We start from the raw sequence: 17,377 nt of genomic DNA on the forward strand, positions 1-17,377 counted from the left end.
TTAAAAAATTCTAATCAGAAAACTAACGAGGATTTTTCTACCCTCATACCATTGTCTACCAGTTTTTATCAGGCTCAAGGGCCTCAAGGCCAGCTAAATTACCAAATCTTAGACATAACCGTAAAAGATTAGGCATATGAGCAGCATGACTGACAAGATATCTGCCCAATAAAATAGGTTATGTTTGAATCTAACTGAGCCAAGACTGAATCAGGATGTTTGCACCTGTATTTGCCATAAAACCCTGTCACTGATGATTTCTTATACTGAATTCAGTATTTGCATCTAAATTAAGATTTTTATCCCAAATACAACATTGTTGAAAAGTATCCAAATGTAAATTACATCTTAAAACCCCACTTTCTACTACAATTAAATAGCTTTTGACTTTTTTCTCCATTGTGCATGTAGTATTATGCAAACTTGCATCTAACTGTATATAGGTCTCAATTTGCCTCAAGGTACGTATGGATAAGGTACAAAAGAAAGTAATTCTTTCTCATATGATAAACAGGTAAATAAAGGAAATTATTTCTATATTATGTTTTGGAAGAAAAAGGCATAAATGGCTTAAACAGAGGTAGAAAAACTGCACACTGCAAAGTTTCACTAGTGCTTTTTAAACACTCTGGTCTAAAAGCAAATTCTAGCTTAAGAAGCCAGGGATTGCAATATGATTGCTCTGCCCACCTCCTGTTTTTAGGACTCCTTCCTAAACACCAGTGACTGGCAACCCCTTGAGAAAGGATATTTGTCTGTAACTCTAATCTAACCTGTTATGGGGTTCTTATGTTCTTCTGTAGGTATGAAATGCATCATGGTATCAGACTTTGTTCTTACGACTTAATTGAACTGAATTTTTCATTTCCTTTAAATACAATCTGCTACAAAAGGCAATATACAACATTTTAATATTCATCAAGTTTCCTAAACTTGTTAAATTAGTACCACAATAATAGCTCTTTTTTCCTTTGTTTTCTGTGTTCTTTCTTTCTTTTTTCCTTTATTTTTCTTACTTTCCTTTTTTTCTTCTTTTCTGCTTGTCGTTACCTATTCCTGACGCTGAGTTGGCAAGGTAAGGAAACATCAGACTCCTTGTCTATCTGTCCATAAGCTGCGGTGTCCAGGAGTTATTTTCTCAGGACTTGCCATCTTTTAGTCTCATACATTTCTTTTATGTTCACACCTACATTTGCATGGTCAAGTAATAAACAGAACAAAAATTATACCAATACTTTAAACCCGGTGTACATTGTATATTGTGTATTGTAGTGTTGTAATTATGTAAATATTCCTTACCAGTTATTAAACCTTGAATCAATCTTCTGTGCCCGTTCCGCGCTAACCCTAAGGTTTTTCTAGGCGTGTCTTTTAAAACAAGAAGTTGTGAGGAAAACCGTTGCTGGGAAACGGATGCACGGCGCGCCGGAGGCGGAGCGGGGAGGAGCAGCCCCCCCCGGAGCGCCACTGCTCCCTTCCAATCGCGCCGTCTCTCCGAGCCGGGAGGCGTCAGCGGTGGCGCATCTTCCCTCGCTGACTGGCCGCCAGCTGCAGCGCGTCACCAGGAGGCGGGGAGCGCTCGGATTGGCTGGGAGGGCTGGGGGGGAGCCTGGCGCTGATTGGCCCACGCCGGTCACGTGGCGCTGGTGGGGCCGTGACGCCCGCGGTGGCGGAGGGGCTCGGCTTGTCAGGTAGGTAGGTGCCGTGCGCGGCGCGACGGCGCCGCCGCTGGTGCCCGCGCCCCGAGAGCGGCGCCCGCGCCCGGGGGCGGCCTCCCCCACCCCTTGCCGCGACCTGCCCCCCCGCCCAGCGGGCAGCCGGTGCAGGGGGGCGGGTAGGCCCCGCGCGGGGATTTACCTGCGGGCGGGCGGGCGGGCGAGCGGGGCGGGGCGGGGCGGGCACCGGCGCCGCTCGCGCTTTCCCCTGAGGAGGCGGCGGCGGCGTCCGGTCGCTTCCTGCGGCGGTGGCGCGGGGAGACGTCAGGGGCGCCTCTCGCCCGGCGACGGCTCCGCCCCGGCAGAGCAGGCAGCGCGGCGGGTGCGGATCCCCGCCCCCGGGGCTGCCGTCGGGCCGGGGGCGCGGGGCCCTGCGCGGGGTCCGGGCTAGGGGGCGAAGGGAGGAAAAGGGCTGACTCGGTCTCGTTCCTGCGGCGCTTGTCCCTGCCGGTGCCCGGCACGTCTGTTCCCCTGCCGTGCTCCGGCTGCGTCACGGCACGCTGGCCGGGCTGTAGCTGCTGCAAATAATGGGAGGATGCGGCAGCCACCGCTTGAAACTTTGTGAAGTGTGCCCCCCCCCCAAATAAATGCAACGCCCCTGGTTTTGGTTTTTTTAGTCCTTTCCCCACCCCCCCGTGACAGTGCTGTGCAACTTAAAGACGTTCTTAACTTATACATTAGATTTAGAGCCTGTGTAGATAGGGCCTTCTTAGTGCTACTGCCCTGGCTTTTTTCGTGTGCGTTTTTATGCTTTGTGTGTTTGTGGGTTTGGTATCTACGGGGGTCCTAAATGCTCACATACTGGATATTTGAGAACGAAATATATAGAGGGGCGTTAAACATCCCTTTTCATGTTGGAGTATGTTTCTCTATTTTGTTTGCATTTACATGAGCAGACACCCTTGGAAGTGACAACATCCTATGTGAACACCTAGCGTTTTGCTATACTTCTAAACAAGCCATCTCGTCTTCTGTTTGCAGGAAAGCAGCAGTGCTTTCCAAGTAGCTGATGTAACTTTTACCCACTTTGTAACAAACCTGCACAAAGTGACTTTGATGCTCTGCTATATTTTAATGCAGCTTCTTTTAACAAGTTGCAATGTAAGAAAAACCTGTGACATCTGAAACATTTTGACCAGAATAATTTACTGGGTATTATTTTCAGTTAATTGTACATGCTAAATAACATGTAATAAAGAGGTGACTGGTACAGTTTACTACATGTATGTGCTAGTCTTTGGAAGACTCCAGGAGGTGGGACTTTTACAATTATAATCCACTCACAGTCAAAGCAAATTGCAAATGATGGACATCTTAGGTTGAGTTACAGTAGTGATTATTGTTGGTGAGACAAATGTATGTTCTCTCCTTTTATAAATTCCTTTTTAATGTGTTGACGCAAATTGTCAGTACTGTTACAAGTTTAAAATAGACACGTGTGGAACATTAATCCCAAAAGATTTGAGCTTTGGGGATATTTCTTTGAAGGAGAAGATCAAGTCTTGTATGTACAAGGTTACTTTTTAACTGAGCAAAAGCTCTGTTAACCATCACCGAGGTCCTTCCCTGCTTTCCTACAACCATAACTTCATGTCACAACTGAATCTTTCACAGGAAGGTTCTTCTTCAGTTGATACTTGGATTGCCGATGTGTAAAGTGATCATGTAGAAATCATTTGGAGAAGACACTTGAAAGTAAAGACAGGCCGAAGAAGGAGTGGGAGGATTTTAAAGTAGAGTGATACAAAGGAAGATAAGATGGGTCGTCTTATAAGAGAGGGGGAGAAGTAACATTTTTTTCACTGGAATAAAGAGATTTAACACAGGGATGCAAGATTCAGCTACATGGGGTTGCACTGCAGTTAGGTAACATAGGATATATTTCCGTACTTAAAAATGTTCAGAGTTCGGTTTGGTTCTTCACGCCGCGGAGAGGAGAGGTGCTTTGCTGATATGAAGTAGGTTTATGCTAGACGCGAGTCTGGGGCCGGCGTCTGGCCGTCTGATCTTTGTCCGTGCGGAGACCCCCTCTTCCTGCCCGGCTTGCCCCCTCCGCTTGCTGCTGCTTCTCGATGTTCTTTCAGCTAGGAAGCAGCGGGGTGAAGGAAGGTATGTTGCCGTGTCAGCCTGAAGGCAGAGAAAGCTGGCAGCAAGCCCGGAGTTGCTCCATACAAGGAGATGGGCTAGCAGCATGAGGTCATCACTTCTCAGGGAGGAGTTTTTCTGCAGTGTGTGGGAAGTGGGTCTAGGAAAAGGAAAGGGGATTCTTTTTCTTGGGGGGGAGGAGGAGCAGCAAGAGAAGAGAGGAAAGCCTAAGTTCATTCCAGCAGGAAGTAAACTGCATATATGCTTCTATCTTAAGATAAAACTGTCTACTTAGTACTGTCTTAATTATAGTGTTGTATTATATGCCTTATAAAAATGGATTTTGAAAACTGAGTGGAGAGGATTATTATACAGTAGAGATAGTCTTGGAATTGTTGAGTATTCACCATTTTATTAGGGAGTTAAAGGGTTTAAAATACTGTACAGTTAAATATGCAGCAAGTTTCTGCTGTATAACATTTATGTTAGGTAACTGTAGCATATTTTTCTTGAAAGATTTAGTTTGGAAGCTTTTTTTAGTAGTGAATCAGTGGAATTCGTAGCCTTGTTTCCGGGGTTTGAGAGAGGATAGTTACCTTCCTTTTTAAGAGCTATGTGTGTGGTCACGTACAGTGCGTAGGAAGTTTTGGAAATGGTTCTTAAAAAGCAGCAAGGGTGCTTCTAAAATGGCTTTTTTTGTGTTTGTTTTTTTTTTCTTTTAGGGCAACTTCATGGGATGGAGGATTTTGATTCATGTCATCTCGTAGCATGAAATTATATTTGAGAGCATGACTGTAATCTTTTCTAATTCCTCTTGGAAATTTAAATGCAGAGTTCAGGTTGGTTTTGAGTGTAATGAGTTTGAAGTGATAGGGATTTTTCAGTCCTCTGTGTTTCCCTGATGATGATAAAATTAAATTCCCAATAAATGAAGACGTAATGCTGTTATTAATCTAAGTGAGTAAATTGTACTTCATAACATCATTCTACTTTGGATCTCATTTGCTCTGCAGTCACCAGCTTCCTTTGCATTGCTGCCTTTCTACACCAGAGGGAAAATGGCAAATGGTTTAACCACATACAATTTCAAACTTTTTTCCCCACATCTGAGCTTGTTACTAACCAGCTCACGACACTCAGATGGGTGTCATAGCAGTGTTTAGGGACAACTCTCCATACTCAAACTGTACTGTGGTTTAGTGACTGTTTTCTAGCCAGTTGCACAGGTTTGTCAGAATTCCTGATCTTTGAAATGTATTAGCCAGCTTGTTGGAACACAGCTCGGGCTGTTTAATCTTGTCTATGTTCTGAACTTGCACCTTGAGTAGCGAGGGTATTTTGTTAGGCTTCCTGATATGGTTGCTCTTATTTTCTGCTGAGGGGAGAGTTACTAGTCACGCCAAATCTTGCCCTTATATTGTTGATAGGGTGAACGTGGAGTAACAGCACTAGCTGCATACTGTGAGACGTTTCTGTGATGTAGCTCTCTATTAAGACGATCACATGAAACTTTCAACTGTTAAGGGAGAAATAAAAATATTGCATGGGTACTCATAATCTGTTCTTTAGGTATGCTTTACAATATTGCTTGCACAATACTGTAGTTCATTTGGAACCCTGTCTTATTAAGTGCTAGTAATGAAAGTACTTAATTAATAACTACTTAATAGTTTATCATGTATTAGGCATTTTTCTGTATGGTATTCAAATCTTGGTCTGAAGACAGTCCTTTCGCAAGCTCTCTTGTAATAAACATCATTTGATCTTAGAGTCTTACAACAGTTTTTTCATATTATGGTTTTGGAAGCAATTTATTTTAACATGAGGAGCTGAGACATTAAGAAATTAAGCTTAAGCATCAAAATAAATTACCATAATTAAGACCTAATGAAAAATCAATTACCTCTTAAGTAGGGGAAACCTGTGAAAAGTTTGTGAATTGTTGCGTATTATGTAAGCATTCTTTGCCAGAAGCAGAAATAGAATCCACAATAGTGCTAAAGTGTATTAATCATTAGCACTGTGTTCCCTGAAATTGCCTGTTTAGAAACTGGGAGACATACAATTACAGCAATGAGCATGGTAGAGTCATGAAGATGAGCCCCTCCGACAGAATGCTGAATCATCCCCAGAGCACTCCATCCTCTGTAATAAATGAGTCAGGCATTTATGGAGAAAAGCACTGTGGAAGTAATTACATGATCACATAATGCATATTCCAAAGAGGGTGGCATTTAAGTTTTCATCCTCAATTTGTGAGTCTCTTAATTTCAGTACTTGATTTGTCAGCTTTGCTGCTTTTCTCCAGCTCTGTTTATGCCTAACTTTTTGCTTTAGAAAAATTAGAAAATCTTATTCCATACATTGACAGCGTATTGTAACTTACATGGTTTATCATCACATTTATAATGTTTGCTGTTTGAACTGAGAATGGCACTAATAAGTTGTGTCATGGTTTAACCCCAGTCAGCAACTGAGCCCCACACAGCCGCTCGCTCACTCCCCCCTGGTGGGATGGGGGAGAGAATCGGAAGGGTAAAAGTGAGAGAACTTGTGGGCTGAGATAAAGACAGTTTAATAGGGAAAGCAAAAGCCATGCACGCAAGCAAAGCAAAGCAAGGAATTAATTCCCTACTTCCCATTGGCAGGCAGCTGTTCAGCCATATCCAGGAAAGCAGGGCTCCATCACACGTAAGAGTTACTTGGGAAGACAAACACCATCACTCTGAATGTCCCCCCCTTTCCTTCTTCCTCCAGCTTTATATACTGAGCATGATGTCATGTGGTATGGAATAGCCCTTTGATCAGCTGTCCCAGCTGTGTCCCCCCCAACTTCTTGTGCACCTGGCAGAGCATGGGAAGCTGAAAAGTCCTTGATTTAGTGTAAGCATTACTTAGCAACAACTAAAACATCCCTGTGTTATCAACACTGTTTTCAGCACAAATCCAAAACACAGCCCCATACTAGCTACTATGAAGAAAATTAACTCTATCCTAGCCAAAACCAGCACAGTTGTTGTTCGCAGTACAAAACAGTCTGGGGTGGGAAAGGGCATAGATTTAATGGTTATTTAATAAAGGCAGGAATAATTTTATTGAATATTTGGTGCGGTAATGCTCAGACAAATAACATATTAATAATAGCTCATCTGGTGGAGGTTGTTAGCCATTGGGCTAGTAAATCACAAAACTCACCCTTGGTGAACCTATAAACAGATAAGAGTAGGGTCTTAGGATAAAGCTTCTTCATCTTTGAATGCCTAAAGCTTGTCCTATCTGCTATTAAATTGTGTAAGTTTGTTAAAATCTGTTTAGTGTAGTCTACTGCTACTGTGTCTGTTAAAATACAGCTTTAGTGAATTATGCAAAAGCTTTCTTTAATGTTTTGGGTTTCTTTCAGATAGCATCTGACTTCCTAGTTGTGGCTTCTGCTTTGAAATGTTCATGAATGTAAAATAGTACCCCACAGTATTTGTATCCCAAGTAAGTTTCAGGAATTCCAGATAAGAGGTGCAGTCAAGTAAAGTGGCTAAGTTTTAAAAATGTGACAGCTTATACACTGTAAATAATGGTATTTTAAAACAACTGTGCTATCCCTTCAGCAAAATGTTGCGAGAATTGCTTTTGTAGACAATTTTAAGGAAAATCATCGAACTTTGGAGCATCTTTTTACTGAGTAAAAGTTATAAAGCATGGAATCAGGAAAACACATATTTATTGTTGGTATGACTATATTTGTTGTATGTTGATGCTGTGAATGGTGTGTTTTCTCACAAGGAGAATAGCTTTTCCATAATTTCCGTAATATGGTGGTTTACCAATTCAGCAGATGTGATAACTGAAGGTCACCAGATAGAAGGAATTGCCTGATTTGCCAAATACAGAAAAATGTTAGCAGTTGAATTGCACAGCTGAAAAAGCAAAGGATTGTAAAGAGTTAAAGGTTTGTAACAAAGATAGAGAAAGGCCTTTTAATACCCAGTTCTGCCTTTTGGATTAGGTGAATGTTGAAATTGGAGTGGGAAATCTCTCATCAGTGAATGTGTTAAGTAAATCTGAAGCTACTATTTTAACAAATTTGATTGGCATCTAGATGATCTAATTTATCTAAATGATTCTTTTTATATGAGGAGGTAATTACACACATCCTTATTGAGGTCAAAATCTCAGTTTGATTCAATCCTTGTCTTCCTCCACGGCCTCTTAGTTTTCCATGCTGCATGCTTTCTAACTCTGCTTTTCTCTAGCCAGCTGGTACCCTCTGAAAGGAAACCTGTCCACAGCTGATGGCATTGTTTTCTGCAGGCTCTGCTCCAGCCCCAATATGGATGCACACTGCAGCAGATTTGTGTCCTATACAGAACAGTCTTCTGGAGATATCCTATCCCTCTATGCCTTGTGTCCTCGAACCTAAGGCTTCATATTTCCACAAAGTATGCAGTGCATACCCTGCATATCATGCTGCTAAAATATCATTGTGTTGGGCTGTGACACGATGATCTCTTGTGCTGTAGTATTTCATCACCAAAGTCCCCCAACCAGACTAGTGGAGATATAGCGATTTGCAGTGTGGATGTGGGTAGTCTGGTTTCAGTGGGTGGGAGCTGCCATTTCCAAAGCAGTGATTAAACAGATGATTGTTAACTTTTGACTATTACAATAGGATGGTTTGTGTCCCTCTACAGACTTTTTCTCAGATTAAGTTGGGATTTCAGGTTTACAGATGCAGTCAGTCAAATTCCCTTCAACTGTCTCAGAGTACAGTAAAGCAAGAATTCTGAGAGACCGAAATAACTCTTGCCTACAATACAAATGTTGTTATCATCCCTAATTTTTTTTTTTTTTCTGAAGAATATCCATGAATGGTGCTATGTCCTGAAGAACATTGGCCTCATAAATGAAAAGTTAGCTGCTTGGTATCATTTCTGGAAAGAATACTTTTGATATGCAGAATGAAAGACTGGGGATAAAAAAAAATAATCTGTTGCAGTAAAGATCAGTTATGCTGAATCTTATATATGCAAATAAATTTCCATGTAAAGAGTCCAAACATACATTTTTTTGCTCATGTGCACTTCAGTACTATTTTTCCAGAGACCTGGGAGGTTAAACATCCACAACTTTTAACTGTTTGTTATAACATCCATTAATTAAAGCTTGATCCATTTATACATTTTCAAATGAGAATAATACCCTTCAGAAGGAGTGTTCTTTATAACCGGGAAGGCTGTTGATACTCAAACAAAACTGACTGGATCTAAAAAGTTAGGGTAGGTTTCTTCATGTATCTTGAAAAGTTAGCCCTGGTATATATTTGTAAAATGTATGTATTAAAATTTGTTATGCACTTCAGGTGTTTAAGAAGGTGCAAGTGCATAGTTCAGTCATCTCTTTCTGGTTACTCTACATTTGTAGTGAGGGTAACTGTATCCCATTTAACAGAGAGAGTTATTACAGTGAGTATCTTTTAGGATATGGAGCATGTGAAGGAAAAGTCATTCAGCTCAGGAACAGCAAAGACTTGAGGCAACACCTTTCACTGAACCACACGGTATGTTATATTTCCTGCAGTGTAACAGTCTGGAATATCAGCTGTTGGGAAGGGACAGGACTTTCTTCCTCATGGAGTTGTGTTCCTCAGGGGCTGATTTTCTGTACAGGATACTATGTAACTGAACTACATTGAATGTGGTACAATGAGAAGGAGATAGGGAGATAAGTGACCTCAAGAAGACTGAATGAACAGTGAGTTAACTAAGTAGAAGGTTTAATGAACCAGAAGGATGTTATTAGTTTAATGAAGGAGGAAAGAAGTAGCAACATCCTGATTGCTCTTTGAATTTCTTTTCAAAGAGTGATAAATACTTGGAACTAGATGTTTCTCCTGAGGGGACTAGTATTGTCATATATTACAGACTAATGGCAAATTTTTAATCTAATTGTTTTGGCTGCAGTGAGAAATTCTGGCTGATGTTGGGCCATAGGAAGAAATTAAACTACCTCTAGATTTTTAAAAGTACTTCACATCCTGTGGATTTCTGTTTTTCTAGGGCTGTCCTTAAATCTCAAGAGGTAATACAGTGCTTCTGGAAGAAGCTCCTAGCAGTATTCTGGATTTCTAAGTTGAAACATACAATGGCAGCAGCTAGAAGAGTTTTGGGACCTGAAAGCTTCCCAAGGAGGAGTGTTAAGTGGTGTTTTGTGATGAGAAACCCTCAGTACTGTGTCAGTATTCTTTCCTCCTCTTGTCTTCCCTGAAGAGATACTTCAGTAGGCAGCCTCGGGATTTGTGCTTGGATTTGTGTGTGTGCTCATTCTGACTTGCCATGTATTTATCTCAAGGGAGATAGATATAAAGATATGAAATGTTACCTTGAGAGGTTTGGGTTTTTTTCCAAATAAGGAAGACTGCTTCCTACCTTCAAACTGGAGAAGTTGGCATCTAATTGAATGAAAGAAATCAGCAAAGTAGTAAGTTAACTGTGCATAGACTAACTCATTAGTCAACAAGGTTACTACAGCTACTTATTAATTTCAGTGTTGACTCTTGGTGCTACTTTTCCTGGCAGTTGTTTCCATCTTCACTATTCATCGGAGACAAGAAATCTCTTGAAAATGCAATATGTCAGTTGTCTTTTGTTGCTTTTGTTTGTTCAGAAATTTCGTCAATACGCTATATAATATACACTTTAAAACAAGCCTGAGTCACTGATTTAGTTTTTTTCAATTTTGGCCAACTTTTGGACATTTTAGCATTGTATGTTTCTTTGTAATTCTAGAACAGTCCTGTCCTTTAGCCAGTAGAACTTTTAACAGGATTTGAGATACTGGAGTGCAGTGCCTGCCACATGAGAATAATTTTTGTTAGCCTCATCCTGCTCAATCTGTTTTTCTGTTAAGATCTAGTGTGGAGATAAATGTTGCAACACTGCAGAATTGAGAGTTCAGTGAAAATTTGTTGGTCAGCTACTCTCTATTGAGGCCATGCTTTTCTTTGGCTTTCCTTACAGCCTGGAACTTAATTTAAAGAAAGTTTAATTCCTGGAGAAATAACAGGAAGGAAGGCTTTCTTTACTTGTAAGCACGTGGAAGGTAACAAGAAACTAGGTGCGTTTACCCTTTGAAAGCAAGGGGTGTGTGTGTCTGTTACTTTGTGTGCGGCACTGCCTTTTTCAGAGTTAACAAGAGCACAACACTGAGTCCTGAGGCACGGTAGCAGAGTGTGACTTGAGGCAGCCAGCCTAGCTCTGCTCTTGCTAACCTGTAGCGGCCTTTACCTTCTTGTACTCTTCTGCCTGGTGAGATTCAGCCTCCAGCATCTGCCTTGCTATTTACCTGTGACTGTGAGGCAGAAACTTCTACAGGATGGAAGCAAAACTGGTTGAGTAACTGCGCCTAAAGAGCACTTACCACATGGTTCACTACCAAATGACAGCTCTTCCTGTTGCACATTTTTTACAGGAGGCCTGAGATGATAAAATAAAGGGCATGCTGAGGAAGTTTTCGGGCCATGGGGAGCTGGGAACAACTGCAGTTGTGGTGGAAAATGAGATTACTATTTAGAATAGTCTTGGCAAATGGGAGACATCATCTGGAACAAAGCAGGGTGTCAGTGAGTATGAAAGCAACATACTGTCTGTAGGCTGGACTGCATGGGTATGTGATGGGGGAAGAAACAGGGTATGGTGCAGTTCTGTGGAAAAGGACCTGGAATTTTTGAATCACAAACTAAGAAGGACACAGTATGATGCTGTTGGGAAGAGGTTAAAGCACTTGGGCAGGAGCTCAAAAGTAATTTGAAGTTAATCTCTCTGCTCTTCTCAAAGTTGGTAGGTCCTACAGTACCCTGCTGTTTTAGGTTCTGAACTCTTAAATGCGATGAGGACCAATTGGAGAGTGTTCAGAGGACAGCAGTGGTTAAGAAAATGATTTAGAATGAAAGATTGAAAGAATTAGAATTAGTCAAAAAATAGGATATTCCAGTTGCAAAGAGGTGGCTTGTCTCTCCTCTGCATTCCTCAGGCACAGGGTGGGGAAGGTGAGATGTGGTCATTGAGAAACTTTTTCCTCATGCTAAGGGCAGGGGAATACTAAATAAGATAGCCTGAGAAGACCAAGTCTTGACAAAAATCTTTCTGCCATAGGTAAGTATATGTGGTGTTTTGGTGGAAGGGGAAAGAATTACATGGTGTCTTTAGATTATAAGCCTTACACCTACATGATTGTTAGTGACTTACTTCTGTCATGTTTATTACTACCATTTGCATGCGTGAAAAGAATTCCAACAGGTAAATGAAAACTTTGTATAACCAAAAAAGGAAGTGTGTCTTGTAATTCTAGGCAGAGGGTCTGAGAGTTGGTTTCTGGGCTTTTATCTGGTTTAATTTTTGTTTGGGTTTGGTTTTTTTTTTGTACTACTGACAAATGTAAATCCTATTCTTTGAGGGAGCTCGTTGCTTCTTATTTGCATGTATTTTTTAATAAGATCACAGCTGCAAGAGCTGCTGGAGAAAACTGTGGTCTTCATACAGCTGCAGGGGTAAGAGAGTGAGAGTGCATTGTGTGAGGATGTTTGTATGCAATCAAGTGAATTCTGTCTAGCTCAGTACTTGCTACTGTCAGAGAAGAAGGGGCTGCTGGCACAAATCTAGAATAATAGTTCCTGTCCTGCTTTTGCAGTTTAGAGACATCTTGAGATGGAAGTTCTGCTGTTCAACAGATCTGGTTTTGTTCATGGATTTTTATAATAATTTTTGAACCTGTTTGTTTCTTGGTCTCACAAATGTCTTTAGGCATTGAATTCTCTCATTTAATTATTTACTAGGCAAAGAAGTACTTAAGAGCAACTTTTAAAACTTTCATTTGATGTTCCCATGTTCTTCTGGGAAACACTTCAGGCATCTGACATACCATGTCACTTTGTGCTATCATGATTATTTTTTTTTGTACTTTGATTTTACACACCATCATACTTACCTGTTTTGTGAGCTAAAAAATTCTCTTTACTTTCTTTGTGCAGAAACTGCTCCATACTCTGATCAATATCACCTATACTTTTTTGGTGCTTTTTGTTCTTCATGAGATAAAATAAATTGAAGGTATAGGAATACCATGAATGTATCAGCAGCGTAAGAATATGTTATGTTCTCTCTTCCCTTCATTAAAAAGAAGTCTGATATTCTGGATGGTTCCTAACCTGACCACTTCAATGTTCTTGAAGATGTATGTTCAGAGACTACCAGACCTTTTTCTGATAGTGACATTAAGTAACCTAGAGTTCTGTATCCCAGTGAGTTACGCTGCATTTACTTACAGGTGACTTTGTCTACTGTTTTGTATGCTTGTTGCTCAGTATCCTGGGGTGCTTCTGCAAATTTTTTAATGATGTGTCAGTTTTGATTGCTCATGATAATTTTGTATAATTTGCAAATTTAAGCACAGATGATATGTGAAATGACAGATATGTAGGTGACTGTTCTGAACAGCAGCCCAAGTCCTGGCACAGATTCTGGTGGGGCTTTTGACTCCCCTGTGAATCTTTGTATCTTAAATCTTACCCTGCAAGGTCTTCACTTCTGTAACATCTTCCTATGAGAGACATCACCAGAAACTTTTTAGAAGTCTTTTGTTCACTACCACTTCCAACACCTTTATCCACAGGATCCTTGATTCCTTCAAAGAGCTCTTCAAGTTACAAAGCATGTCTTCCCTCTACAAAAGCTGCATAATTTTTTTCTCCCTATTATTCCAGTCTACAAATGCTTCAGTATGGTTTAGGCACCTTGCCCAGTATGGAAGTCAGACTGTCTTTGTTGTGCTTCTCCTGATTGCCTTGTCAAGCTCTGAAAAAATTTCATATATTTTCCACTCTCTGTTCCTCTTTACTTAGGTCACCTTAAGCCTAAGTTATTGCAGAATTAGTAGTTCAGCAATTTCATATTTGGTGCTTTAACACTTCAGCTGAATAGTATCTGGCTCTGGTGAATTCTTATATTAATTTGATATTTTTAAATGCTCCTCTGATGCTTCATCTTGAGAGAATGCCTCATCTATCCTCAGTCTAAAGAGGATCTGGTGTGGGATTGGCTGTGACTGTCACACAGTAATTTCAGAAAACAACAGATCATCTAGGTTTTCTGCTCTATGCTTATCTTCTTTTAATTCTTTGTTTTATATCTTCATTATCTAGTGGTTTATTGCAGTGAGGTAGCAAGTTGTCTGTAACTATCAGATTCTACTATGTTTGAGCTCAGAAGTAGCAACAGGAATTTTGTAACAGTTTATTGCTCTCTTACAGATGGCTATGTAGTTCACTGGCAAGCTTTTATTATACTTCTGTGTACTAGCTAGTACATGCCTATTGGTTAGACCACTATTGGACTTGTATTACCAGTTTTAAATTCTGCTAATGACCTGTATGCAGATGAAAATGTGCACATAGATAAAAAGTCAGTAGTAATTGGAATTCTGAAGAAAAGTGGAGTTAGCATTTTATTTTTATATTGACAAACAAAATTCTCCATTCTAACATATGTGATAGAGTAGTTCTTTAAAAAAAAAGGTGTGCTTTTTGTCTGTGTTTGTCTGTGGAGAGAACAGAAGAGACAGCGTGTCTGTGTTTAAGTGGCTACAATCTATTGTTTCACCTAATAAACGGAATTTTCAGAAGATGTTCATTTTACCATGTGCAGTTCCTTAACATCTGCTTGAAATGTGAATGTGCCCAGGTGCTGGTGATAGCATGAGTCCCATTTGAACCAGAAAAGGGGTTAAAAATAGTGTTCCTGTCTGGTTATATTCTGGTGTTTCCAACTGGTTTGTATTTGTGATGGGAGGACTGGAGACAAATTTACTACAATGTTTTTCTCTTGCTTGTAATTTTTTGCTGGTGAAGACTTTTTCTTGGGATTTGCAACTTTGCAATAAGTATTTTTGTATCTGTTATTAAAAATGTGGTGAATTTTGTAATGCTTCTAGCCTGCTGCATTTTTTTTCTCCTTTCGTATCTGGTTGCATAGCTGCTGTTTCTTTGCAGTGACTGAACATAAGCATCACTTACAGTCTTTTCTATTTTTGGTCATGGAGAATAGAAGTTTTGTATTTATATTAGGCAGCACTTTGTTTCTAGAATGTCACTAAGTAACCAGAAAGGAATACTAAATAGTGTCTGCTTGTATATGAACTAAAACTATCTCTTTGTACGATTGTATAAATGTGTCCATGATTAGTGCCTTGTTTTAAATAATGGACATCTGCAAAATAGTTCTCTTTTCCTTACCCTTACACACTGTGTCTGTATTTCAGTTTTGCTTAATGTGTCTTTTCTTACAAGGGCATTGCTAAACCAATATTGAATGTCTCATCTAAAGATTTAACTTCAGATGAGACATTCTGGTATGAGATTTTGAGTGAACACTTAACATTGGTCCAGATTTAGCTTATACAGTATACCTTGCACCTGTAAGCTATATGCAAACCCTGTTTCTTATTATTTTTTGCATTTTATATACATTTTTCTTAATATAAAACCTCAAAGATCCAGCCTTGTGTTGCAGTTTGCTTCGCCTAGATTGCAGTCCAGGGTTACAGCTTGAAATTTTAGTGCTGCACTCGTCTTAACTTTCTGAGCTCTTACTATTCTAGATACTGGAGTAATTAGAGCCATGTAAGAAATTTCTGTGTCTTGATTGGTCCTTTTCTCACGTTGCCACTTGTTTTCTTACAGTCTAGTGAAAATACCTCTACTAAGTTTGTCTTTCATATAACGAATTTTGGTCTTCCATGCTTTCGTTTTCCTTATTAATAGGCTTCCCTTTTGTTTGATCAAGGGCAAAGTTCAGAAATAAATGAAATGATCTAATTTTCCAGCTATGACACTGTGTCATAAGAAATTCCAAGAACTTAAAAAAACCCCTTACGTTACATGTGTAGACACAAAATTGTATCTTCCCTCAAAATTGTGTGTATGAAGTCATAGCATACTACTACTTGCAGTCATTTGAGAAGTCTGCTCTTTTGGTTTTCTTGAACTCTGTCTCTTTTTAAAAAAAAAATCTGTCTTCTGGTAATAATCTGAAAAGGCAACTTACCTAAGTTTATGTTTTGCAATGTATTTTAAAATGCTGAAATAATAATAATAAAAAGTTTGATCTGTTTTTCTTTCACAGAGTCCCCAGAAAATAAAAGTATATTTAAAAAGTGAAAATCAGGAGAAATTGCTGCTGGCATAAAGAGAAGTGTACTAAGGATCATTTCTTGAGGAAAATTTTTTAAGGTATGTGAGCTACGTTTTGCAGAAAAGCCTTCCTGAAAATAAGCTGCCTATTTTTCCTTGAGTGGACTAATATTTCAGACCAGTTTTGAAACAACCAAGTTAGCTTTAGATTACCACTTTGGATGTTTACTGATGGCAATAGCTCTATGGAAGCATTAATTCTGCTAGTTCATGTTCCATACATTTTGCATCAAATACATATGTAGATAATATTCTGAGTATGTGGTTAGTGTAAACAAATGGTAGGTAAAGCATGTGTTTTATGTTTCATCATCTTGTACATTCCAGGAGTAGATCCTACACTAACAGAAATGTCAATTGTTTAACAGTTTAATTTTTATTTAACGTGAGGATGGAGGGCTAAGAATGATTTATTTCATTGTTTTAATGGAATGTAACTACTGTAAATCTAACATTCAGAAATTGAGATGGACTGCCTAACAAATTGATCACCTGTTATAAAATTGCTTTTAAATCAGTACAGAAGCCTTGAATTTGAGGATTTGTCTCCTGAATCCAAGTCCTCTTCCTTTTCTGATTTTGCAGTATTTTTGGAGTTTCTAGAAGGGGTCTGCAAAATATAAGCCATGCTAAGTGATTTGGAGCTCATGCAGATTTAGGAGCAAGGGAGTTGATAGCAGATCAAGAGTGAGTGTGATGCTCTCTGCATGCCGAAATGGACCCACTCCGTATTCGTCCTTCTGGAGGGGCCAGATGTGTGCTGTGCTTTTCTGTTCTGAATTTAACTGGGGGCCAGGTGTGCTTCTGGTTTGTGGTTTATCAGTTGCCTACCTTGTCACTGATATTATGAAACCACAAGTTCCAACTGATACGTGTGGAACCATCATTGTTTTAAGATTACCAATCACAGTCTTTGATGTATATCTTCTGGCAATATAGAACAGAAGACACCAGTTGTTATAAAAGTAGGAGAGCATCCTGGAAAGGTATTGCTATGTATGTGCTCTGTTCTTCCCTCCTCGTTTGATTTCGGTCATTTCGGTCAGACACACAGGACCTTTGATCTGACATGGTATGGCCACTCTTGTGTCGGGGACAGATTGCAATCTTTAAATTAAATGTAGTTTGGCTATGAAAACTACTTTCTTCAGAGTTGTTGCTGGAATCCAGGAAGACTACTAATGCTGGAATATTGGCTTTATTTGCTGAGGGGAGGGTTACAGTATTGAAGGATTATGTGACTGTCATTGAAGTTTCTCACTGTCACACCGACAAAATTTAACATTGCTTCATTTGAAATCTGACTGCACCGCTGTGGTGGTGATGAGACAAGTCACAAACT

General features: G+C 39.8%; 2 protein-coding genes across 10 annotated transcripts in view; one reads left to right on the forward strand and one right to left on the reverse strand.

Moving 5' to 3' along the window:
- LOC140651468 (uncharacterized) overlaps positions 1–12,831 on the reverse strand; it is a 70,736-nt gene extending 57,905 nt beyond the window's left edge. Inside the window, exons 1-4 of the mRNA XM_072860940.1 lie at positions 12,777–12,831; positions 6,996–7,006; positions 1,858–2,233; positions 1,300–1,548 (exon numbers count right to left, since the gene is read on the reverse strand). Of these exons, the coding sequence (XP_072717041.1) occupies positions 1,300–1,548; positions 1,858–2,233; positions 6,996–7,006; positions 12,777–12,831 (691 nt within the window). The remainder of the gene's footprint in view (positions 1–1,299; positions 1,549–1,857; positions 2,234–6,995; positions 7,007–12,776) is intronic.
- FER (FER tyrosine kinase) overlaps positions 1,633–17,377 on the forward strand; it is a 200,385-nt gene continuing 184,640 nt past the window's right edge. For all 9 annotated transcript variants that reach the window (XR_012042274.1, XR_012042277.1, XM_072860242.1 and 6 more), the window contains exons 1-2: positions 1,633–1,691; positions 15,968–16,074. The gene's annotated coding sequence lies outside the window, so the exon portion shown is untranslated. The remainder of the gene's footprint in view (positions 1,692–15,967; positions 16,075–17,377) is intronic.

This window comes from Ciconia boyciana, chromosome 4, assembly GCF_034638445.1.
Source record: "Ciconia boyciana chromosome 4, ASM3463844v1, whole genome shotgun sequence".
Classification (NCBI taxonomy): Eukaryota; Metazoa; Chordata; class Aves; order Ciconiiformes; family Ciconiidae; genus Ciconia; species Ciconia boyciana.